General features: G+C 44.0%; 1 protein-coding gene across 1 annotated transcript in view; it reads left to right on the forward strand.

Annotated features, from left to right (window-relative positions):
* Nucleotides 1-316: 316 nt before the first annotated feature.
* Nucleotides 317-25,466, forward strand: part of WIPF3 (WAS/WASL interacting protein family member 3) — a gene marked incomplete at its 5' end in the record, with an annotated part of 60,180 nt that continues 35,030 nt past the window's right edge. Inside the window, one exon of the mRNA XM_088018367.1 lies at nt 317-394. Within this exon, the coding sequence (XP_087874493.1) occupies nt 317-394 (78 nt within the window). The remainder of the gene's footprint in view (nt 395-25,466) is intronic.

Here is a 25,466-nt window from a genome sequence, read left to right on the forward strand (position 1 = left end):
CGCCCAAATCTAGCTACTTCTTTTGTTCCTAGCACTTGACACAATGCCTGCCTCACAGGGGGCCTTCAGTAGTTATTGCAAGAATGAATGAATGAGAGCACGAACGAGTGAGTGGACAAGTGAAAGAAGGAAGCTATCCATTAAATGCACGTGTCTGCATGACACGTATCAGCGGTGCGTGAATAAAGACATCCAGATTTAAAACTGTCTCTTTTCTCCCTTTCAGGGCAGAAACCATTCTCCTGGGACCATTCAGAAGCAAGAGACACCAACGCTGTGACATATGCCAGTGCCACCACCACCACCACCACCACCACCACCACCACCTCCTCCTCTGCCTCCACCTCCCCCACCCTCAGGGGCTCCTCCCCCTCCCCCACTGCCAGTGCCCCTGGTAAGCCCTGTTGTTGTTCAGTCTTGTTTACTGTTGAGCATAAGCTGCTTTGAATACACTTGAGCAGAGGGTTTTAAATGTTGAGAATCAGCCACCACCCAGCTCCCCTGTGGCAGGGCGCATCTTCGGAGCTGACTCTGGGGGCTCCAGGGTCTGATTCCAAACCAGCCTGGCCAGGTAGCTGTCTCCCCATTTCTCAGCAGCTCCCACCCGCTGCCTCAGTGTTGTGTACAAACGTCTGCATCATTTCTCTTCTCCTTCCTGCTGCTCTGTGCAGGCTTCGCAAGCCTAACTGCCTCTCCCATCTCACTGGAAACCTCAGGTGAGAGGCTGTGGGGAAGTGCACTGTCAGCGAGGCGTGCTGCAGAGTCTGCTCCCGGTGGGTGCTGTGGAGTCCGCTCCTGGTGGGTGCTGTGGATGGTGGTCACATTGCTTGGGCTTCAGAAGCCTAGTTCTGGGTCCACACGAGGCAAATGTCATATGAAACACCGCAGTGAAATGTAAATCTCAAATGAAATTTCCCCATCTACACAAGACTGAAGTCAGTCCATTCCAGTTTATATTACTGGATACTCTTCTTTGGTTTAGTAGTTTGGGCTTAGGAGAGGCCCAGAGAGCAGCTACTTTGCTTTAGAACAGAGATTTCTCAACCTCGGCACCACTGATATTTAGGACCAGATGATCATCTTTGTCGTGGAGAGCTGTTCTGTGTGTTGTAGGAGGTTTAGGAACATCCCTGGCCTTTACCCATTAGATGCCAGTAGCATCACCAATTGAATCTATCAGAAATGTCTCCAGACTTTGCCAAATCTTCCCTAGAGGTGCAGTCATCCCCCTCTCATCTTAGAAGAGTATTTGTGCTTAATGCTGACAACAAACCTTTCTTCTGAAGAAAACCTAGAGCATTTCTTCCCCCTCAGCCTGACCTCCCCGGGCCACCACAGAGAGCCGGGTCCAGCACTGACCACAGCTCCTGTTTCTGGTGGAAAATGAAAGATACAGATGCCATGTGGATGTGGAATGCAGAGGCAGGGCTGCCTAGGGATTATACGAACCAAGTCTGCAGAAGCCAGGAATAGAGCCTCGCCGGCCCTCCTCCCCTGGAGAGAGTGGGAGGGTATGCCTGGGTGCCGCCCCTACGACGTTAGCTTTGCACGCTGACCATATCTGATGTGCCAGGGACGCAGACCTGCCTGAAACTTGGCTCTTGCCCTTGAAGAGAGTGGAAAGAAAACACATAATGTGAATTATATCTAAAAGCTCTCCAGCCAGTGTAGAAAGAATAGAAATGTGTTGGAGTTCCACTGCTGAATCTGATCCCACAAGAGATAAAGGAGATGAAGTTTATAAGTGAAGGAAATATACGTGGGACAACCATGTGGCTCGTGCATAGACTTGCCAGCACCAAGGAAGTGCCATTTACAATAACTTCAGATACCACAACACTGTAAACTTAGCCAGAATAAGTAAACTTAACAAAACCCATATTGTTGGGAGATTTGGGGAAATAAGCCCTTTTAAACACTGCTGGTGACACTCAAATACCTGGGACTCAATACGTGTTGAATGAGTCTTTCTGGAGTGTTCTCTGGCAGAGATCAATAAAAACCCTAAATGCATCATGATTTTTCCTCTGGTTATGGAGTAGTTTTATTTTTGAGACTGACTTAAGAATTTAACCCTAAAGAAACCAAAAAATTTATACAAGGATGTTCACAGCAATGCTATTTATTCTAGTGAAAAAATGGGTCTTAAATGGTTTATGAGAACTAAATGAAGTTTATTAAGTCATGCTGTTAATTAAAAATTGAATTATGCCATAGAGTTAGTTAAAAATTATAACTGTGCTGATTATGCAAAGCAGATATGAAATGATGGATTAAAAACAATGCACATTTTGTGCATAATGAGATCAGCTGTATAATATGCATGTGTGGCAAAGATCAGAAGAGAATTTTGGGTGCTGATAATAAAATTTTAAATTTCATTAGGCAATTCTTTTTCTTTAAAGATGCTTAAGTTCATAGTAAACAAGAATAATTCTACCCTTGGTCAATTTTTTTGCCTTCCCTCCCCCATTCCTAAATTTTTTTGAGGAGGAAAATAACCATGTAAATTTTAATATTTTTTTAAAACACACTTTTCTAAATCTAGGAAAAATATGTACAATGCATATTAGAGGCAAAGAATTAACATCCTTCGTATAAAAAAAGCTCTTACAGGTCAATATGGAAAGGGTGAATAGAAAAATGGGCACAGGGTATGACCAGGTAGAAGAAATACAGATGTTCCAACCTCACTATAATTGAATAAACACAAATTAAAACAATGAGAAACCATTTTCATCTTCGATGATGGTGATGGTACTCTTTAAATGTTGGCTCAAATATCAGGAACAAAGCACTAATAATTCTTAATGGGAACAAAACTTGGTATAGTTCCCTAAAGTACAATTTGTTAATATAGATCAAAACCCTTTAAAAAATGGCTATACTCTGTGACCTAGTTTCACTTCAAATAATTTTCTTTAAGAAACTAATCATAGATGGAGGCGCCTGGGTGGCTCGGTCAGTTAAGCATCTCTCTGCCTCTTGGTTTCGGCTCACATCATGATCTCATGGGTCATGAGATGGAGCCCCGTGTCAGCTCCACACTTTGTGGGGAGTCTGCTTGAAGATTCTCTCCCTCTGCCTCTTCCCCCCACTCACTCGTGCACTCTCTCTCTCATATAAATAAATAAATCTTTAAGGAAAAAAAACTAACCATAGATATACAGAAATATTTAGCTATAGGATATAAATGAAAGCATTACTTGTAATAGCAACCAAGAAAGAAAGAAAAGAAACAATCTAAAGTTTTAATCCCGGGAGATTCCATAAATAAGTGATTATGTAATCCATACAATGGCATACTAGGCAGCCATTTAAAGTCATATCAAAATTATTTTGTTACTTCCAGAGTAATGATTGACTCAGGCAAGAATCATCCATGAAAGCTAAAACCACTCTGTGAAATGTTTTTGGGGAATCGGATGTTCACAGGATCCTAAGTATCACCCGGATTACTTCTAATTACAAAGGGGGAAATGTACCTTTAAAATGGTAACCTTAGGAGCACCTGGGTGGCTCAGTCGGTTAAGCGGCTGCCTCTGGCTCAGATCATGATCCCGGGGTCCTGGGATTTAGCCCCACGTCAGGCTCCCTGCTCAGCGGGGAGTCTGCTTCTCCCTCTCCTTCTGCCCCTCCCCCTGCTTGTGCGCTCTCACTTGTGCACGTTCTCTCTCTCTCTCAAGTAAATAAATAAAATATTTAAAAAAAATTTAAAAACGGTGATCTTCTTGTCACCTATAATGGAATGACCTTATATCCCAAGCTTTTTGCTGTGATGAAAAAAGAAATACATAGCATCGCCCTGTAAATATCACCTGCCAAAAACGAATGTACTCTGAGCAAGCAATGAGACATATCTAGATGTGGGATCTTCTACAATAGACGTTGGCAAGCAAGAGGGGGACCCATGCTCCAGTTTTTGTACAGCCTACAAGCTAGAATGGTTTTTACTTTTTCAAGTGGTTGACAAAAGTCCAAAGAAAAATACTTCATGACGCATGAAAATGATACGAAATTCAAATTTCAGCTCATAGGTAAGGTTTTATTGCACCACAACCATGCTTTCTCATTTATATTGTCTTTGGCTGCTTTAATGCCTCAGTGGCTGAACACCAATTAGGTAACTTGTTATCCCCCCAAAAAATAATTTCATTTTCTCACTAGTCAGCCTGTATTTTTAAAATTATACTCAATTACTATTATTATTACATTTTTGAACTTCATCAGTGAAAATTTTGTGGACATGTGTTGTCTTTTTTTCTTATGTTGTACTTACATACATCAGTGAGTTTGCCTCTTGGCCCAGCCCACACTGCCTAAAATCTACTCTCTGGCCCTTTACAGAAAAGGTTTGCCAACACCTGTCCCAGAAAGCAGCTGGCTTCATTCAGCCTTCCTTTGGTCACCAGCAGCCAGGGATGTTGATACACCCACCTCAGATCTTGTCCCTCCCCTGCTTCGCTTTGCAGGACTTCCTATCCCTCTCTTAACTGTCGCCCATGCCACCTCTCACACCTCTAGTCATGTCTCCTCTTTTAGGATCTCAGCATCGCTCTCCCTTTTGTCTGGAAAGCTCTTTCTGGGCATCTCAGCTCAGATGTCGCTTCCTTGGAACATCATTTCCTCATACCCATCCTGACATTTAAAACACACTTTTAAACCCCTTCTTCGTAGCCGTTACCAGTTTTTAGTTTTGTTTTTATTTGACTGAGGGCCACAGTGTGTGTTTTGTGATCTTTTCGTTCATACATAGGCACTCCACTCATTGAATGATAAATGAAGGAATATCCGTGTAGAAGGGTTAAGAAATGGCGCTGAACCTCTTTCTAACCAGTGTTCAGGACTTTACACATCAATGCTCATGGAGCAATGTGGCAGGTGGTACAATATGGAACCTTTGCAAGGAGGGGGCACTTTGTGTGTTATATCCGCTCCCTTGTAATGAACAGCATCCTGTCAGGCTTCAGCTTAGCTCTGGACGATCTGGAGATCAGACCAGGGCTGAAAGTTTCTTGGTTTCTTCCTCCCACCTCTCACTTCTCCCCTTCCTGTCCTCCCATCCTCACCTCCTCCTGTCTGATGTGCAGCTTTTCTTTTCCCAAGAACATGAGCGTGGAACCGGGGAGAAGGACAGAGGGGGCTTGCTGAAATTTTGAAGTAGGCTTGAATTAAAAGCCAGACACGGGGCACCTGGGTGGCTCAGTCAGTTAAGCGTACGACTCTTAATTTCAGCTCAGGTCACGATCTCAGGGTCATGAGATCTAGCCCCATGTTGGGCTCTGTGCTGGGAACAGAGTCTGCTTGGGATTCTCTCTCTCCCTTTGCCCCTCCCCCACCTTTTTCTCTTTCCCTCTCTTAAAAAAAAAAAATGAAAAAAAAGCCAGACAGCCTTCCCCAGCTTGTTCCCCTTTTCTTGCCCCTTATTCCCCTGTCTTTTGAGCCTTACTCCTTTGTCCTAGCCCTCTAAAATCCGTTAACCGTATCAAAACTGCCTGTGTGGTACAGTGATCCACTTATAATGAAATTATTATTGTTGCTTTGGTTATGGTATGTAACTTTTTAAAAATCTAAAGAAAATAGTGCTCGCTTCGGCAGCACATATACTAAAAATCTAAAGAAAATATAATGGATTTGATTTGTGAAATGCAGCAGACTTTTACTGAACTTTTGTTTTCAAATCCACTTGGACTCTTTGGTAGTGTCCAAGATGAGAGAATAAACTTCTTGAGGGCCCATGATTTCTGTTTTCTTGCCATAATCCCATAACACTACCCGAGAGGAAGGAGATACATATGTCTCTGACCAACTAGATAAATTCACTGGAGGTGGGTCATGGCCACAGCACGGGTGTTTATTTAAGAAGTAGATTTGTAAATTTTTACAACATTATTTTGTAACATTGCTCTTCAAGCTTAAACATCCTAAGGAGGAAACAGTGCCCCAAAGAGAAGTTGTATCTTGTTGTTTAAAAACAAAGGGGAAACTGGTTTGGCAATCATTTATTTACCACAAAAAGCAAAACTCTTAAGTGGGAAAACACCATGGTGCCATATATTTCTGCCTGCCTGTTCCGTGTTTAATAAGATGCTGAGGGGAAGTTACAATGAGAAGCATTTTGTGGCCCCTCGCTCTTCTGTTCCTTCCTTACCATTTGCAGTCTTTGTTTGCATTCAGGAAACTCCGTAAGATCATTTTTCTGCTTGTAGTCTAAGGATTGTGTGATTTACAGGCAAGGTAGACTTTCCAGTGTCAGGAAATAATCAGCCGTGGCTTACACTGGGAGGTTTTCCCACCATCTCTAGGATGCAGGGGCTCACGTGGTATAGAAAAATATGTCAATCTAAGAGAGAAAATGTGGAAAATGGAGTGGTGTCTGAAGTCCCATGAGAGCCTTTTTCAGAGTTTTGTGTTTGCTGTGGTTAAAAAAATACACTAAGTGGAAAGGGGCTTTAGTAGAATTGCATATTACCCTATATTCTGGAAAAGGTCATTTGCATGTTTACTGGTACATGTGGAATAATGAGAGGCTTAAAAAAAATCTTAAACACTGTCACTCAGATTCTCCTGACACTCTGTTGCTTCGATTAGTGTTGCTAATAAGGGATTGGGAACGCTTACCCGGACCACCGGGATAAGGAAAAGGCTTTTGCATTAGGCCAGGCTATTAAGAGAGAATTAAATTGACATTTGGTCGCCACTTAACAGTTTGCAAAACTGCACCTTTGTCTTCTGATAATTTTAAAAAACCTGATTCCCTCTCTCTTGCCCATGTACACCCACAAGCAGTAACCCTGCTTCAGTGAAAAAAAGGAGCCAGTCTTTGCAACAGATTCACTGGGTCTGTAAGCGAGAGAGGTGTGGCAGGACCTGCCAGTCATCCTTGCAAAGGGCCATTCTGGATGGTATTGAAATGTGTTTCTTTTTTCCCAGCTGTGAGGTGGGCAGGGTGGTGGGAACAAAAAGGAAAAGACTTGCAGTGGTGTGCTGGAGGCAACGATTATGCCCTGATAATGCCTGGGCCTTGGCTAGAGAGCCTGCAAGCTCTTGTTAAAGGCTTTTATCAAATTTCATAGGAGCGCAGGAGCGTAAGCCGCTCTTCGTGCTGCGCCTGAGCCGAGGGATAAGGATGGGCAGGTGCCATGGGGTATGAGGCCAAAGGGCGATCCTCAAAAGCCTCGGCCATCTCTTTAGCAATCACTAACCAGGGATTTTTCTTACACCCAAGTCTGCTAGTTCTTTGCCTTTGAAATCTTTTAAAATTACAGTGTAACTAACAATTCCTAGAAAACTGCAAGCAGACCATTATCCCTGCACCGGGGTTGTCTTTTCATATGTATGTTGCACTTCAGGAATGAGCACCACTGTGGTTTGGAGCCTAGGATCCTTGGTGCGGTGGACCCTTTCCCCCAAACTGCTCTTTCCTTTCTTGCCATAAAAGGCAAAAACTACCAGTGTCAGGTGATTGCTGGCAGTTAGCTATCCAGCCCTGACTTGGTAGCGAAAGCTGCAAGAGGGGAGGGGTGCTGCAACCCGAGAGCATATCTGTCCAGCGGGGTTTTGGCAGCCAGTAAAAGTCATGTTTCCTAGAACATGTAATGAAAAGACAGGTAGCATGGCATGGAAAAAGCGGCTACATAGAAGTAGTATGGTCCCAACTATATAAAACAAAACAAAACTGCGTCTGTACATGCTTACTCATGGCTGACTGCTCAGGGTCTCTGCTGCTAGCAATGCCGGGCACACAGGACGCAACAGCTGGGACTGTAAATGCCTCTGAGCTCAGTGACCGCAGACTGTGCCCTTCACCTTGACCAAGCCATCGTGCAAATTTACAGGCCTTTTACTGCACAGACTTACCCAGTCTCTGCCTCTGAATTTTGGACCTGAATCCAGAGAAGCCTGGATTGTCATTGTCACTGCTCATTCGTGATAGTACTGAGAGTACAACTGGCTATTCCCAGCCCAGAACTTTGTACCTTGGGTTGCTGCTTCATTATGTATTTCCTACATCTGGGATCCTCGAGGTCTCATCTTTTAAAAGCCCTCAGGTCCTCTGAATTAGTCACCTTTCATTCTCCTAAGCTTGCTTCTCTGAGCATCAGGCATCAGATGTGTCTTGCTAATGCTTTGAGATCTCCCCGGAACAGACAAGTCGATGACTGAAAGGATCATGGGGCCAGTGAGCAGTAAGTGAGTGACTTTGAGACAGGGAGTCTGTGCCTAGGTCAGTACTAGGCACATAGTAGGAGCTTAGTACCTAGTATTACTTCATTCGCAAGGTAAACCCACTGGGAGCTAACCAGCCACTACTTTACATCTTACACCTGCTTAAGCCTTGGAAGCCAGAACATGTTCTATATTGTGCCAGAACAGCATCAGCACATTCAAATTTTAGTAAAAATATTTCATAAAGCAAATGTAGTTCTATTAGAAGTAACAAATTTACGGATAGCAAAAGTGAACACCCAGGCATTACTTGAAAAGCCCTAAAAGGGCCTTTGGCAAACCTTACCCATTCCAATTTGTTACTGTTTTCAAAGAGAATAGACCTTGCCCCTTTTCTTTACATAAACACATTTGAAAACTCCAGGAAGGCAACATGGTGTACCCATTTTGTACATGGTAGTGATAGATTTCCATTTTAATAAGGTCTATTCACAACAGAGGAGCGTGAATGTGTTTTCAGGCTGGTGAAAGCAGGATGGCACCTGAACCACATACAGTATTTAAAACAGAAAGGTGTAAAAACATGTTTGTGTTCTGCATCCCCCGTTCAGCACTCATTGTGCCAAGCTGTCAGGTTAGCAGGGATCATGCGATGATGCAGCATGGTGTGTTAAAAAAAAAAAATATATATATATATATATATATGGGCTTTCAAATTATACAGATTGGAAACTGAATCCCTGTTGTACCACTTACTAGCTATACGATGTCAAGCAAATTCCTTAGTAACTCTGGGCTTCGCTTTTCTCTCTGTAAATGGGAAAAATAATCATTACTTCTCCAGGCACACTGCCTCGAGAGTGGAAACTCCATTTTTGTCTGTTTTGCTTATAGTGCCTCCTCAACACCTGAGCCAATCCTGGCATGGAGTAGGCATTTGGCAAATATGCATTGAATGCACAAATCATGGGGTTATTGTGAGGATCTAATAGGATATTAGGAGAAGCTGTTGTTTACTCTGTGCCTGCTTAGTCAATGGGAGCTACTATTATTTCAGGGCCCCGGGGACCAGATCTGGGACTAGTAAGTTGAAGGCAAAGGCCCCTGTGACCAGTGTGGGGCAGGAGGTCAGACACCAGAAGTGAAGATCAAGGTCAGAAGCCTGAGTTATTTCAGGTGGGGAGTTAGGCCAGCGGTGTGAAAATAGTCCAAAAACAGAGGGCAGACTTGACCACTTCTGAGTTTTCCTGGGTTCCAATCCACCATGCCAGTATCTGCTCTTGTAGCATGAGTCCAAGGAGGTGAATGGTTGGCCTTCCCTCCTCTTTTGTGCCTCCCACTGAGCTGAGTGGCCGGAGTCCATGGGTATAGCAGGAAGTACCTAGAATCAGGACTAGGGCTGTGGGCGAGGAGTGAGTGGAGATGTGAGAGTGTCCTTTTAGGACCCACTCCAGTGGAATGGCAGCCCGGGGCACCACAGTTTACCACAGGTAAACGTGTGGAGGAGGCTTTATTTTCTCAGCTGCTGTTTGGTTTGTACAAGCAGCTGGGCAGTAGCAGACCAAGAGGCTGCCGGGAGAAGAGCACACGTTTCCCTAGAAGATTTAACAGTGATGCTTGTGCAAGAATTCTAGATCACCTGGCTGACTAGGGCCCCTATCTACAGCAAAGAAAGATGTTAAGATGTTCTTTGGGCCTTGTGGCAGCTTGAGGAGACTGTGATTCAGATGTTATGGCTTGGTCTCTCTCTGCCTGGCCCAAACTTCCATTTAAAACTCTATTGAATGGGGCACCTGGGTGGCTCAGTCGGTTAAGTGTCCAACTCTTGATTTCGGCTCAGGTCATGATCTCAAGGTCCTGGGATGAAACCCTGCATCGGACTCCACGCTCAGCAGGGAGTCTGCTTCTCTCCCTCTGCCCCTCTCCCCACTCATGTGCTCGAGCACACGCACTCTGTAAAATAAAATAAATAAATCTTTTAAAAAATAATAAAATAAAATAAAGCTCTACTGACCAGGAGAATTTGAACACTGATGGGTTATTGGTTGATATAAAGACATTATAGTTAATTTTACTTAATGATACTATTGTTGCATTTTTTTTCAAGATTTGTTTATTTATTTGACACAGAGAGAGAGACAGAGAGACAGAGCACAAGCAGCGGGGAGCGGGAGAGGGAGAAGCAGGCTCCCCGCTGACCAAGGAGCCTGATGCGGGGCTCCATCCCAGGACCCCAGGATCATGACGCTTAATGACTGAGCCACCCAGGCGCCCCTATTATATGCTTTTTAATTAAGAAAAATAAAAGCCATGTAGGCACAGAACGTCTTTTTAAAATTCTGTGTGCCACACCCCCCCCACCACCGTGTAATCTGGCTCCTGTTTTTCCGGGGATTAATGTTAAGGTTTTTAGCACCACTTCCGTGCGCCATCTCTAATCACTGGGTTTTGGAATGTTTTGGTTTTTCCCTCCTCAAATTGAGCACTGATATGAGTGACTCTGAAGGGGAGTGTCAGAGAAGCAGTGAGCTGAACATCCCAGTCTCCCTTGCTACTTTTTATTTAAATCAACCTGGAGCCCTGGTGGGAACAGCCAGATTACACACAGGTTTGTGATACTGTTGCCTTTACCGCCCCTGCCCTGGTAGGAGGACACCTTGTGCTAGCTGGTGTTTTCTCCTCAGACAAAGCACAGAGGATATTGTGGGAATTGCTAAGGCAGAACTTTCCCAGCCAGCAACCCTTCTTGGCACCAAGGTCGCCCCACACAGATAGGGAAGAATTTTCACCTTCAGCCTTGTCCTCCCTCTGCCTTCATGCCACTTGTCATTGTGTTGCTGAAGGATTTGGAGGTTGGGGACGGGAGAGGAAGCTTAAAACTTTAAAACCAACTCTGAGGCAAAAACCCCGGGTGTGGAGGTAGCTTGGAAAATGTGTTAGGGCTTAAAAAAACAAACAAAAAACAAACAAACAAAAAAACCCACCAAAACCCAAAAATCGTGTGGGTCCCCGAGCAGGTGAACAGCGCTTCTCAAGAAATCAGATCACAGGCATCCGGGGACTTCTTTAAACCTTGCAACTGTGAAATACAGACTTTTGCCCTTTGGGCAAGGGAGACTGTCACATTTTTTAGAAACTACCATTGGTTTGACTAGAAGAAGAAAAAGTACAATAGTGCTGGGCTGGGGGTCAGATCTGTGGCAGGAAGAGAGTGGAGCTGTCCCTGGAGGCTTGGCACACACAAGAGTGGCCCAGTAAAACCCATTCCTTTAGCTAAAGGGCCCCTCGTGCAAACACAAGTGATGACTGGTAGGTAAGCTCCTTTTTTTTTTTTTTTTTGCCATTAGTTCATAACTATTGCTAAAAAAAATGTACGCCAAAAGCACTTATTATATCCACAGAAAGGATTTAAAACAAAAACAAGCCAGTTGCTAAGGGGGGAAAAGACCCACTGGAAATGTGGCATGTCTTTGCTCATCTCCTCAAAGGCCAGATTTGGACTTAGCTAGGGGAGCATGTGCCCTTCTTTCCCCCGCTGAGAGTAACTGTTGTAAGCTAGGGTTAGGAGGCAGACAAGTGGAGACTCACCACGCACGGTAGCGGTGATTCCCCGGGGGGCAGGGAGCACTGTGCCTGCTGGACACACAAGTACTCTCCCTGTGCGGTGGGAGGACCCCTGAGCAGGGAGGGGAAGGCTGCAGGCTTCCATGTCAGACGGACCTAACCCCAAGCTCAGCGGCTACTGGAACCTGAGCATATCCTTCTAGACCTCAGTTTCCTCACCTGCAAAATGGAAATACCACTGTTCTATGGGTGGTAAAAGGATTAATGGGAATGATACTTTGAAAACCGTAGCCCAGTGCCTGACACGGGCAGGCGTGCAGTTCTGTGACTGGCAGCCCCTCTACCGCACCCCCACCCAAGAGCACGGTCTCACTCGCTTTCACGCTGGTCTCTCCATGAGGGCAGTAAACCCTCCTGTGTCAGCTCAGCTACTTTGTTGTCAGTACCCCCTGAGGGGGGTTTGGTCCAGGAGCCTTCTGTTTCTGTGCCAGGGAAGGCTGCCCTCGGGAGGATCCTGAGAGTAGGGGTCGGGGGACAGAGATCATTGATTTTCCTGTTCCCTGGGGCCCTACACAGCAAGATGTGAAGGTCATTTCCTGGCGTCTGGAATTTCGCCCTTGGCATACTTGTTTTCCCCTTTCCATTCCAGTAATTTCTTAGCAGCGTGCAAACTCACACATCAGTTCCTCTTTCCCTTCTTGGCGAACCTCCTCTTCCCTATTTTGACCAAAGACTTCCTTGAATCATCAATTCCTGACCCTCACCTGGGAAAAGCCAAGGCTGCTTCTCCTCGCTGGGACCACAAAAAAGCACCCCCTCCCTCCACTGATTTTTATGTTAATAGGAATAATAGGATTTTGTGTTCAAGGCACATAAATTTTCCATTAGTAACAGGGCCAGACTTGGCCTGTTTGGCTTGGATAAGAGTAGTAGTCAAGTGACTGACATGGAAGGCTCGGTGAACTTCATGAAATTCAATGGTGTTCCTTCCTGCTGCACTTTGGCACAGAGAAGCGTGTTGGTGAGACCAGCCATGTGTCCGCACTGGTTGGGCTCTCCCTAAGCAGGGGCTTCAGGAGCCCAGCACATCTGCCTCACCTCTGCCCTGTGTGTCATCTGGGGCTTCTCTGCCCTTCACTTCTCAGGCTGCACAATGGGGACAGCCCTATACGGAGAGAGGTGGGGTCGCTCGCTGTTGATTGTATTTCGTCTGGCTTCCTCAAGGACTTGTTTCATTTTGTTTTCATTGTTGCTAGGTAATGCCTAAAAAGAAAGGCTCTTCTAAATCTTTAAACATGTTCTTCAAAGGCTGGATTCTCCAGTGCAATACTAGGGGAGGCTGGACAAGAGATAAAGGGGACCAGTGTCCTGGAGGGGATATGAGGAACCAATGAGTTTTCCTATGAAAACTCTAAACTCACACAAAAGTACACCCTCCCTTAGTTTAGCTTTTAGGTGAAATGAACGGCTATATTAGGGTACACTATTCTGGAATGTGTTCCTTTAAGGCCTAGACCCCAGGAGCACCAAGACCAGCAAGAATCACCCAAGCACCCAGTTCCTTAATTCTCTGCTTTGACGTCCAGAGCACTTGCCTTCAGGGCCCCTCTGACCTGTTCTAACTTCTTGTATGTTGTCCCCTCCTGGCAGGGGGCCCCTTTACCCATCCTTACTTGAGGAATCAGTGCGTTCCACCAGACCTCTGGTTCTGTTTGCTGCCAAAGATAGTTGAAGTTTCTGCCACAGACCCATTATGGTGGCTGAGTTACAGGTTTTGAGGACAAGCTTGGAAAAAAGGGGGTGCATCCAAAGATATCTGGCATAAAAACTTTTCCATGGCAATTACAATAATACCTTTGTATTATTATTCAAAATAGTAATCCTCTAACATATTACTGTAAACAACTTGACTATTTAACAACTTCTCATAGAGCCTCATTGGATCTTTCCTCATCCCCTGTGAGAATGATAACAGCATTGTCTAGTTTGGGTTTCCCTAGAAGTAGACCTGGAGACGTGGGTCTAGGTACAAGTAATTTATTTGGGAGGTGATTCCTGGAAGCCCCAGCAAGGGAGTGAGGAGACAAAATAGAGGAGAGAGGAAAGCAAGTGAAGGGTGTGTGGGAACGTGGGGCTCCATCCCGCAGCGGATCCCCGAGAGACTTAGAATCTGCCTGGATTGCACTACTGAGGGGCGAAGGGCTGGGGCTTTATGCACCCACCCTCGTCACCCTCTGGCACTTTGGGCAGTCCAACAGGGGCATGTGTGCCTGTCCAGGGAATTCCTCTGGCAGAGACCAACCAGCAGTTAGCATGTGGGGGGCTGTCTGGTGTCAGCCTCTGGGCTAGGCCAAGCCAAGCAGGTAGGTGTGGGGGTCCAGCAGCCTCTCTGCTCTAGTCCTCACCAATTCATGGAGGAAGAACTGAGGCCCAGAGAGGTGAAGTACTTGCTCAGAATCACACAGCTGGTGGAGTCTCTGCACTCCTTCACCTGCATGCTGTCCCTCGCTCCACATGGCCTCCAGGGCTGTGGTGATGACAGAGGTGGCTGGGACATCCCCTAAAAGCCCAAGGCAGCCGGGGTTAGGAGGCCCGAGAGCTGCACTGGCAGAATGCCTTCGCTGATGTGCTTCTCACGTCTCCGTTTCCACGGGGAACTTTGCCTGACCAGTTTAGCCCCTTGTTTAGAGGCAACACAGCATAGTGATGAAGATTTCTGAGCCAGCCCTCCGGGGTTCCTGTCCTGGAAACTGAGTGGCCTTGGGCAATTTACTTAAACTGTCTGAGCCTTTGTTTGGTTCTGTATTAAAATACCATCTGCTTCTTAATGGCTGATGCAAGGACTAAATGAATTAATACACGTAAATTGCTTAGCAGGGAAGAACAACCATAAGAGTGTTGGTGTTGTTATGGTGCATGTGGATGCTCTTTTTCCTGTCACTAGCATTTCCCTGGCTGTAGGAATCATGTGAACTCATTCTAAAACGAAAGCTCACATTTCATCCTGTGCTCATGTCTGGGAAGCATCTTGCCAAGTTTAAACACCATGGCACTTCAGACAATTTGTTTATCGCCTGTCTTCACCCCGTATTGAGAAACTCCCTAACAAGGGAGGTCATATCAGCCTTACCCTTCACGGAGCAAGCAGTGCCAAGGGCAGTGCCTGGCCTTGGGAGCTGCTCCGGAAATTGGTGTTCAGTGAATGAGAGCGCACCCTCCCTGGGGTTAACTGGTGACACCGAAGCTCATGTTACCCAGGCAAGCCACCTGCTGGTGGTGACATCAGCGTAAAAAGAACTTAAGAGGTTGAACCAGAGATGTACTCCTCCCAGAATTTTCTCTATATTTATAGAACACTATTCTGAGGTCCTCAAAAGAATTTTCAGCTGTGGCCCAGGTCTTTAATCCTCAGTGAGATGAAATTGGAAGCTGAGAGATGGAGGGGGGCCATTCCAACGTGCTGTATTAACATCTGCCAGTAATGATTGGTATTATTGTGTCGTTACAGATTAACACTGTGTGGCAATAGGTGGATTAATTTTAACATCTCTTTGACCCTAACGCACTGTTGAAATGGGTCGGGTCAAATTGGGGGTCCTGTTTTATGTATGAGGAACTCAGACCCACTGTGGCGTGCAGAGGGCCCTGAGGCAGAACCAACCTAAGCCGAGGTGCTTGTTCACAGTTACCAAGTTCTTGTTGGTGAAGGTAGGAGGTGCCCAGTAGTGGGAGGTGGGTTATAGCTTCACAGCCTAGACACCAAGTCACAGATTCAGCTTGTTATGGGCTGAATTGTGTCCCCCTCCAATTCATATGTTGACGTCCTAACGACCAGTACCTCAGAACGTGACTCATAGGGTCTTTAAAGAGAAAAGTAAGGTTAAATGAAGTCATCAGGGTGGGCCCTAATCCAATAGAACTGGCGTCTTTATAAGAAGAGGAGATCAGGACACAGACAGGGAGGAGAGGGGTCTCAGAGGAAACCAACCCTGTGCACACCTTGATCTCAGACTGCTAGCCTCAGAACTGTGAGGAAATACATTTCTGTTGTTTAATAAATTGCCAGGCGGTGGGACTCTGGTGGCAGCCCTAGCAAACGAAGATGCCTTCATTCGTAGGCCCATGCAGAGACCTCTCACTGTCTCCCCCAGCTCAGGGACCACCCCTGCACAGCTACTCCACCACACCTCGAGGACGGGTCACCTGGGGCAAATCTGGTTCCAGAGTCAGCCAGCCCCAGACAGAATCCGCAGCTTATTTCTTCATCCCCTGCTGCATGTGCATATCATTGCCCCCAAATTTTTGTGCTTTTTTTTTTTTTTTTGGTTTGATTTGTTTTGTTCTTCCTTGCTCTGTTTTGTCTTATTCTGTCTACTGTTTAGAAGCACACAGACTTTGATTAGAAGGGGCCTTCTGCCCCTAAGACCTTGTTTAAAAGCCTCTATAGCCTTTGCTACGAATGACCTAAACTGCTGAGGTTGCAGCAGGAGTAATGCATTTCAGAATCCATGGACCGATAGCTTCTATTTCTGGAAGCTCAGATCGAGAGTTGTGTCTATTCCGTGCAACCTTAGATCGTTTTAGCATCCATTATGGGATGGTCTTCCAGCCATCACAGAGCAGATCTCTCTGCTTGCTCACTGCACAGCAGTTGCTGGCTCTCTCCTGCGATCTCCTTGTTCCCAGCGGATTCTTGCTGCCATGGTAGAGGGGGCTCCATTAGGTGCATGGGTGGACCTGGGGTAAGCCTCGGGAGTCCTCCTGTAGACCTGGCTTTGCAAAAGTGCGAAATGATTTCAGATCTTTAACGGTACCAGAAAAACCACAAGAAGTGAAAGTTAATCTTTTTTTTAAACAAATCATCTTACTTTCCCTTTTTTTTGTCTCCTTCACTTTTTCTCACTTTACCTTACCTGTGTTACTTTGTGTCTGTTGCCAGAGTGAGCAAATAGAAGTACAAGATACCTAGATAAACTTGAATTTCAATTAAATAGCTGTACTACAACTAAAACAAATCACTGTCTTAGTATGAGCAGGGAGCAAATATGGACATACTTACATTTTTTATTGTTTATCTGAAATTCAAATTTAACTGGACATCCTGTATTTTATCTGGCAACTCTTTGTCTCTGAATATGTTCTTTTGTGTGTTTCTCATATATACAGGTATGTATGTACACGGAGATTTAGCTAGATAGAGATAGATATCTCCCTCGCAAGTTTTCCTTATGTCTTTTTCCCCTGTAAACCCACCACACACACTCCCCCGCCTTCATTCATATGTGCAGGAGTGGTTACACATATTTTTTTCCACCTTTTTTCGTTTCTCCACATCCTCTCCCCTGTTATATTATCTCCTTTATCTATCCTTAAAAACTATAATTTTCCTTTCCCTAAATGTTAGTCACACTTAATAAATAACTTTTGTTTCCTTCCTACTTTAACATTTTGAGAAGTAGAATACTTGATAGTTCTTTGTCTAAAAACCAGTAAAATAAGGCCATGATCAGCCTAGATATTCTACTTTCCTTTTTGTTTTTCTTATTTATATTTATTTTGCCTTGCCGGATCACTGGCTCTTAATATGAAAATGGGATCATACCCTTGTACGGAAGGGTGGTAGCACAGGATACAGGTCATGTAGGAACCTCGTGGGCAGCATAAGAAGTTTGAGGATTTTTTTTTTTTTTACTTTTGTAACATCTCGTTAGTAAGTCTTAAAACCTCCCAGTCAATAGGCATAAATCCCTCTAATGTCATCTGTTTGTTTTTTTAACAAACCATTATGCAAGGTGGTGGGATTCCTAAATCAGTGAAACCCTTTGGTCTTCACCCTTAGATAAGACACACACAAAGGTAAGAATATGAAGGAATATGTATTCCTTGCAGCAGAGAATAAGGAGTGGAAGTTGAGCCAGAACTGAGTGATGACAAACCTTCATCATTAAGGGATTGGGTTAAAATGGCTGCCTTGCTCACCAGGTAGAAGACAGAGCGGGAGCGCCCAGGGCACTCACTCTGGGAACTTCCACCTCTTCTCATTTTGCACCCTAGGCACCTCCCTCACTTCACTTTTGTCCTGGCTCTGTAACATAGTGCAATTAAACTTTGCTCCCTCATAACCCAGCACTTCAGAAGCTCAACCAAGGTGTTTCTCTTTCAAAAAGAATCATGACACCATTTTTTCCAATTTGAGAAAAATAAAAGTAAATGAATTTATTTTTCTTGATTCTTACTTCACTGTGTTCTACCTCATGCCACAAAAAAGTTGATACAGGCATTTTTAAAAATTCTGCCTCCACAAACTTTTCCTAAACCCTTTTCACAGTAGTTGGCCTCTATGGTTTGTTTGTTTTTCTTTTCTGATTGAACAGTTGTCTAATTCACTTGTTGACAAAAAAATTCAAAAAACTCTGTGAGGGCATCCACCAATGCAGTCCTAAAACACACTTTCCAGGCCTCCAACTCTTGGGGACCAGCTGTTGGCCACTGATGGTTGTATCTGGGGCTTCACCACTCCTTGACCCCACCCCGCCCCCATGACTTTGATGACTAGAGTGCTTTACTATTATGATTTTCTTTAAAATAGTTCCACTTAAATCCTGGAATCTGAAATGTATTCGTGTATGTATGTGATTTATTTTTAACTGACTTTATTTTTTAAAGCAGTTTTAGGTCCCAAGCAAAATTGAGTGGAAAGTACAGAGAATTCTCTTACACCTGCTGCCCCTGCGCATGCATAGCCTCCCCCAAATCAACAGCAGATTTTTCATCAAGTCTTAAATACTGCGTGTTGTTAAAGATTCATCATCTTTAAAACTATCTCTTTGAAGGCATGGAGACTTAAAATGAACAGAATAACCAAAGATTGGTAGCATTTTTTAAATGTGATTTTTTTTAAAAATGTTCATGTACTAATATTTTACAGGGTCTTACGCATTTTCTGCCTGTACAAGAATTACCGGTTCCTGAAATGGAATTCAAGGTACTAGAGATCAGAGTAATAGCTGGACATCAAAGGCAGCTGATGTTTGTTGACTATATTGATACTCTCTTCCTTAAAGCGTCTTGTGACTTCCAGATGCTTTGTCATCTGAACAGTCTTTGGCCTGGGAGCCAGTAGATGGGTGGTCTTTAAATGGCTTTTCCTCGAGCCGGGGGTGTAGCCCCTTCCTTAGGGCGCAGGGTTGACCTCACCGAGATGCCAAGGAGTGCAAAGGAAGGACAGTGGTTGGAGATACATCTCAGTTTGCAGGAGCAATTGTTACAACAGCCTACATCACTCTGATTACATATGGCCTCATTCAGGAGGCCTAATTTTAGGAGGTATAAGACAAAAATACAGTTGAGAGAAGGGAACTAAAAATAGCCCTCCCCTTTTATTCTGTTACAATTCACTCCCTCAGATGCTAATCTGTTCAGTTTATGCAAAAGTCTTTCCCTGTCATAATTGTCATGAAGACTTTGACAGTTATTAAGCACAATGAAAGCCCACATCTCATTTCGATTCACTGCAGCTGTCATGACCTGCAATTTATTTCTGATGTCCTCTAGAATTCCTGGCATCCTGTTAAACAGGTGCTATTGTATTTTTAAGGGAGGGTTTGATGTGGCCCCTTTTTATTAAAAATACACAAGAAGTGTCATTAATAAGAGTATATTGTGTGAGTCACACTTCATGTGCTCAGGTGGGCCCCTTCTGGGATTCTCATGACAAAAATACTTTTGTAAAAAAAAATTTACACCAAATTTTTCACATTAAAGAACTAATTTTACTTTAGTGAATATTCGGAGTGTTTATTATATAGAAGACGTTGTGCTGAGCACTAGAACAGTTGATGAAGACATCATTTCTGCCTCAAGGAACTTACTGGGGGAAGACAGATGTATGTCAAGATGTGAAACATACAATCTCAGCAACTGACGCCAAAATTCTTCCCAAGGCAGTACCTGTCTGGGGGACATATCCTGACAAACTGTGGAGGGCTTGACTGGGAGGGTGGAATTTGAAAGCAGGAATGAAGCAAAAAATAAGAATGGCTACACTGTACCACACAAAGCAAGAAGGATTTGCTTCATGCATAAGTAGCTGGGCAGAGGGAAAAACAGTTCAGAAGGGAGGTGGGGGGAAGGGACCAGAACACTGGTTTGAGGAAGGTGACTAAGGGGATGCTGGGCCAGATGAAATCTTCCCATGGTGTGACGAGCAAAGGCTATTCGAGGGCCAGTGATGCCCAGTGCTCAGTGCAGGAGTGTCGGTTCTTAGAATGGAAAGCCCTCCTATTCTCCACCCACATTTCAATAACGTCTCCTGTGCTCATGAATGATTTGTGTGGATGTTTAGGGGTTTTCCTAAGGGGCATGGAGGAAGAGGGGAAAGGCTCACAGAAGGCTGTGGCTTGTGTTTCTGAGACCATAAGGAGTAGAGCAGAGACAGGATGTGTGAAAGAAGGGACATGGAAGCATATGTGCCCACGAGACATAACTTCCCCTGAAATTCCAGAAATCTTTGGGAGGCTTTGGGCTTCCCAAGTGCATCAAGAAGGGCTCTGAGCCAGTCTCCTCTAGATCTGAAGAGCTCAGAAATCCACAGCTGATATCTGCTTATCTAGGTTAAACTTCCAAAATGTATGGCTATTGTACAATAAGTGGATAAGAGTTGAAATTAAATTCTGACTCTTGGAGTAATATAGGCTTTTCTGTGAGAGGCTTCATAGCTAGGCCTTGGAAGATGAATGTGACTTTAGTTGGCAGAGTTGGAGGAGAAGAGCAGAGCCTGCAGAGAGAATGCATGGGTATTGATGTTGAGATACCAAGTGCATGACCAATACAGGAAATGGGGGATCAGGCGGGTGAAGACAATATATAAAATGTGTGGGGTGGGAGGTGGAAACATGGAATGTGGTCAGATTCTGGACAGCCTAGAACACCAGGCCTGGTGAGTTTTGTCCAAATTCTCTGGATGCCTCATCTAGATGTAAAGAAAATTGGAGAAACCACATGAAAGTTTAGAGAGTGGAGATTTTTGAAAGCAAGGGGCCCATCAGGAGACCGTTTAAATTTGTAACTCTCAGACTTCCCACCTCCACCTGCACACCTGAGGGTTGACCTCCTCCCATTGCTAAGAATGGAGTCATGGGTTAAGTGGTGCAGGTGAAAAGCAAAGAGTGAACACAAAATGTGGTGGTGGGACTAGAAAGGGCAGCAGGAATTAGAAATATGTCCTGCAGGTAAAGTTGATAATAGGCAAATTTGACCAGCTATAGAATATCAAGAGTATGATATAGGGAGTTCTTGGCTTTGAGCCTACGTGACTCAGAGGATAGTGCTGAGATTCATATCACAAGAGGTATAACAGGAGTGCAGGTGTGAGTGTGTATGTGTGCACGTGCACACACTTGGGGAAGAAGTGCATGAAATGGCGAAAGAATGAGTTTCTTTTGGATGTGTTGAGTTTAAGGTGCTAGCAGAACACTTGAATGGAGATGTTCAGCAGCAGAAACATAGGCCTGGGACCGCAAATTCAGCACATTCTGAAGTGACCTGTCTATGTTGCGTAAATGCCAGCAAGGCCCAGAGGTGAATTGAGTAGATTCCAGGTGTTTCTGCTCTGCTAGCACATTTCTGAGTCTTATCCAGCCAGTAATATGTAGAAGTATCTGGCTTCCCCCCTGCCCTGTTCCTGCCCAGAGGAGATGCTCCATGATTTTTTTGTTGTTGAATGAGTGAGAGCACTAAGCCTCATTTTGACAAAGCTAGAAGAACAAGAAGGGTTTATACTTTTCTTGCAGATTATGGCATGGAGATAATTTCCTATATTTACTTACATTTGGCTTTTTGTCCATATACATATAAATGTAACAAATATCTTCCTAATAAAAGAAATAGAACTTTATAAAAAAGGTTTAACTATATATATAAGAAAGAAGGTGGGGAGTGAAGACCAAATGGTCTTAATTCTGCCTTCCTGCCTTATTTCCTTTTTTTTTTTTTTGACCTGTTAGTGTCATATTTTATGCCACTTTCTGATTGTCATTTATTTATTTTATTTTTTTAAAGATTTTATTTATTTATTTGACAGAAACACAGCGAGAGAGGGAACACAAGCAGGGGGAGTGGGAGAGGGAGAAGCAGGCTTCCCGCTGAGCAGGGAGCCCGATGCGGGGCTCGATCCCAGGACCCTGGGATCATGACCTGAGCTGAAGGCAGACGCTTAACGACTGAGCCACCCAGGTGCCCCAATTGTCATTTATTTATTTTAGATATTGTTTGTTTATTGTTTATTCATTTTAGATATTGTCCTCCGAAAGAGCAGCAACTTGAGGCTGTCTCTGTAGGACACCTTGGACCACAGTGTTGTGCTTTATAGTCAATAAAGTCAAACAAATATGAATTGAATTCCTGGCATACAGCAGTCACTAGGTTTAAGTGGTGAAAAAGGAAGGCATTCACATTTACCCCTCAGGGTTGCTGGGAAGCACACGTCATAATAGATATAGAAAGGCTTGGGGCACCTGCGTGGCTTAGTCGGTTAAGCGTCTGCCTTCGGCTCAGATCATGATCCCAGGGTCCTGGGACCGAGCCCCACATCGGGCTCCCTGCTCAGTGGGGAGCCTGCTTCTCCCTCTCCCTCTGCCTGCCACTCCCCCTGCTTGTGCTCGCTCTGTCAAATAAATAAAATCTTAAAAAAAAAAAAAGATATAGAAAGGCTTGTAAGCTGTAAATGTTTGTAATTACAGGACTGTATTAGGCAAAAATCAGGCAGGTGAAAGAAAGACCCGTGAGGGTTTTCAGAAAGTACTTGATGGAGGAGAGCCTGGCGTGGTTGCTGAAATGGGAGGGGGTTATTATTCGGGCACTCCGTGGTTTCCGTAGGTCCCCTGGGGGTTGTAACTCAGAGTGGTTTCTTCTTCCCAGGACATGTTCATGTTCGTTTCTTTGCCAGCAGTGCCTCCTGGCCCACCCACCGTATTCTGCGAAGGCCCCACATATATCCAGACTAGACAGTTCACAACCCAACTGAGGCTGGGGGAAATGTCAGCCTTCCTTCTTGGAAGAAATGTCAGACATGGTTGTTTCTGGGTGTTCAAACTGACTCATATTGTAAAAGACTCACTCTAGGGCCATAAAGTGATAAAGGGTCAGAGAGACCCTGGGGTAGTAGACAAGCATGGTCACTTGGGCTGGGCAGGACCTGGTCACTTGTTGCCCTCAGGATATGTTATCTCTGTTCTGCAAATGAACAGAAATCAGCATTTGGTGAGCAGCCCAGTGGGCACATCAAACTAATACATGCCCATGGTTAAGAAATGAGCTAGTCCAGAAAGGCAATGATAACAGAAAAGGAGCAGTGTGAGTCTGAGTATAGTTGGAGCATTTTAATGGTGTTCACTCTTTGGGTGGGAAAAGTAGTCTGTTTGTTTGGGATGTGTTGAGTTTAAATTACAATCTCTAAATAATATACCAACACTCTTATTTATTTGTTACATTGAGAAGTCATCTGTTGACTTACTGTTATGAGAGATGAGAATTTAGCTCCCTTCTACTACCCCTTAGCTCCCCTTCCCCACCCTCCTCTTTGTTTTTGATATTAGTGGCATTATTTGTACTTCCTTTGGTCATTACCTTGTGTATTAGTCAGGGTTCTCTAGAGAAACAGAACCAATAGGAGATATATATTTTTTACCAATAGGATATATTTTTGAGGAGATTTATTATAGAGATTGGCTCATACAGTTATGGAGGCTGAGAGTCACAATTTCCCATCTGCAGGCTGGAAAACCAGGGAAGCTGGTGATATAATTCCTTCTGAGTTCGAAGGCCTGAGAACCAGGAATGCCAATGTCCAAGGTCAGGAGAAGACAGATGTCTCAGCTCAAGCACAGGGCAAATTGGCCCTTCCTCTGCCTTTTTGTTCTGTTCCAGGCCTCAGCTGATTGGATAATGCCCACCTGCACGGTGAGGGCAATCTTCTTTACTCAGTCTATCAGTTCAAATGCTAATCTCTCCCAGAAACACCCTGGAACACACACCCAGAAATAACGTTTTCCTCAGCTACATGGGCACCCCTTAGCCCAGCCAAGTTGACACATAAATTTACCATCACACTTTGTAACTTTAAAGAATGTACTTAAACCTCTGTTGCCTTTGGTCAGCATTTGACACTGTGTTTGAACCCCCTCTATTTTGAAATGAGGTCATTGGTGCCTAGACTCTTTGTCCCATTTTTTTTCTCTCTTCCACTTCCCAAATTTTCTCAGCTGCATTTTTAATTTTGTTTTTATGTTTAAAGTAACATATAACAAGATTGACTTTTCTTTAGGAGAGGGTAACACCTCTCTAAATTACAACACACATAGAAATTTTTTAACTCTGACCACAATCAGGATACGGTATGGTTCCATCACCCAAAAAAATCCCTGAGGCTTATGTTCTCCAATTTGTAGTCCCACCCTCCCCTGTCCCTAACCCCTAGCAGCCTGTGAGCTAGCCTCTGTCACTATAGCTTTGCTTTTCCCAGACCATCCTATAAATGTAACCCTACAGTATGTAATTTTATGGAACTAGTTTCTTCACTTAGCATAATGCATTTGAGATTCATCCAAATTGTGTACCATCAAGCGTTCTTCCTTTTTAGTTCCTTTTTATTATGCCACTGCTAGGTAGTATTTTAAAGTTTAAATCCAGGGGCACCTGGGTGGCTCAGGCAGTTAAGCATCCGGACTCTTGATTTTGGCCAAGGTCATGATCTCAAGGTTATGAGATGGAACCCTGTGTCAGACTCCAAGCTCAGCGTGGAGTCTGCTTGAGATTCTCTCTTTCCTTCTCCCTCTGCCCCTCCCCCAACTCGCACGCACTCTAAATAAATAAATAAATAAAATCTTAAAAAGAAAGTATAAATCCATTCACCCACTGACAGACATTTGGGGTGTTCTCAATTCTTGATGATTATGAATAAAGATGATCTAAACATTCATTTACAAGCTTTTTGAATGAACATAAGTCTGTTTCTCTAGGGCAAATCCCTAGGAGTAAGGATCATATGTTAAGTGTATGCTTACCTTTATATGAAACTGCCAGACTGTTTGCTCAAGTGGCTATACCACTACACAGTCCCATCCGTAGTATGTGAGCATTCCAGTTACTCCTCATTCTCATCAGCACCTGGCACTATCAGGGTTTGGTTTGGTTTGATTCTATGTAGCCATTCTAACAGCTGTGAGGAGGTGTCTCATCATGGTTTAAGTCTGTATTTCCCTAATGGCTAATGATATTGAACATCTTTTCATGTTTTGCCATATATATATTTATATATCCTCCTTGGTAAAATATCTGTTGAAGTCTAGTGCCCTTTTTTTAAAACTGGGGTTTTTATTTTCTTACTGTTGAGTTTTGAGAATTCTTTAGATTCTCCGGATATGAGTCCTCTGCTGCATAGGCAATTTGAAAATATTTTGTCCCAATCTGTAGCTTGTCTTTTATCCTCTTAACAGTATCTTGCCCAAAACAAAAGTTTTAAATTTTTGATCAAGTCCAATTTGGTCATTTTTTTTAATGGGTGGTGCTTTTGATGTCTTTCCTAAGAACTTTTTGTCTACCTCCAGGTCACAAAAATTTCGCCTCTGTTTTTTTTCTAAAAATGTGATCATTTTAGAGTTTGCATTTAGCTATGGTCCATTTTAGACTAATCTGTATATAAGGTTTAGTTTCATTTTTTTTGCATGTGGATGTCC

Source organism: Eumetopias jubatus, unplaced genomic scaffold (genome assembly GCF_037043125.1).
Source record: "Eumetopias jubatus isolate StellerSeaLion01/CBP00866 unplaced genomic scaffold, mEumJub1_p1.0 scaffold_14, whole genome shotgun sequence".
Taxonomy (NCBI): Eukaryota; Metazoa; Chordata; class Mammalia; order Carnivora; family Otariidae; genus Eumetopias; species Eumetopias jubatus.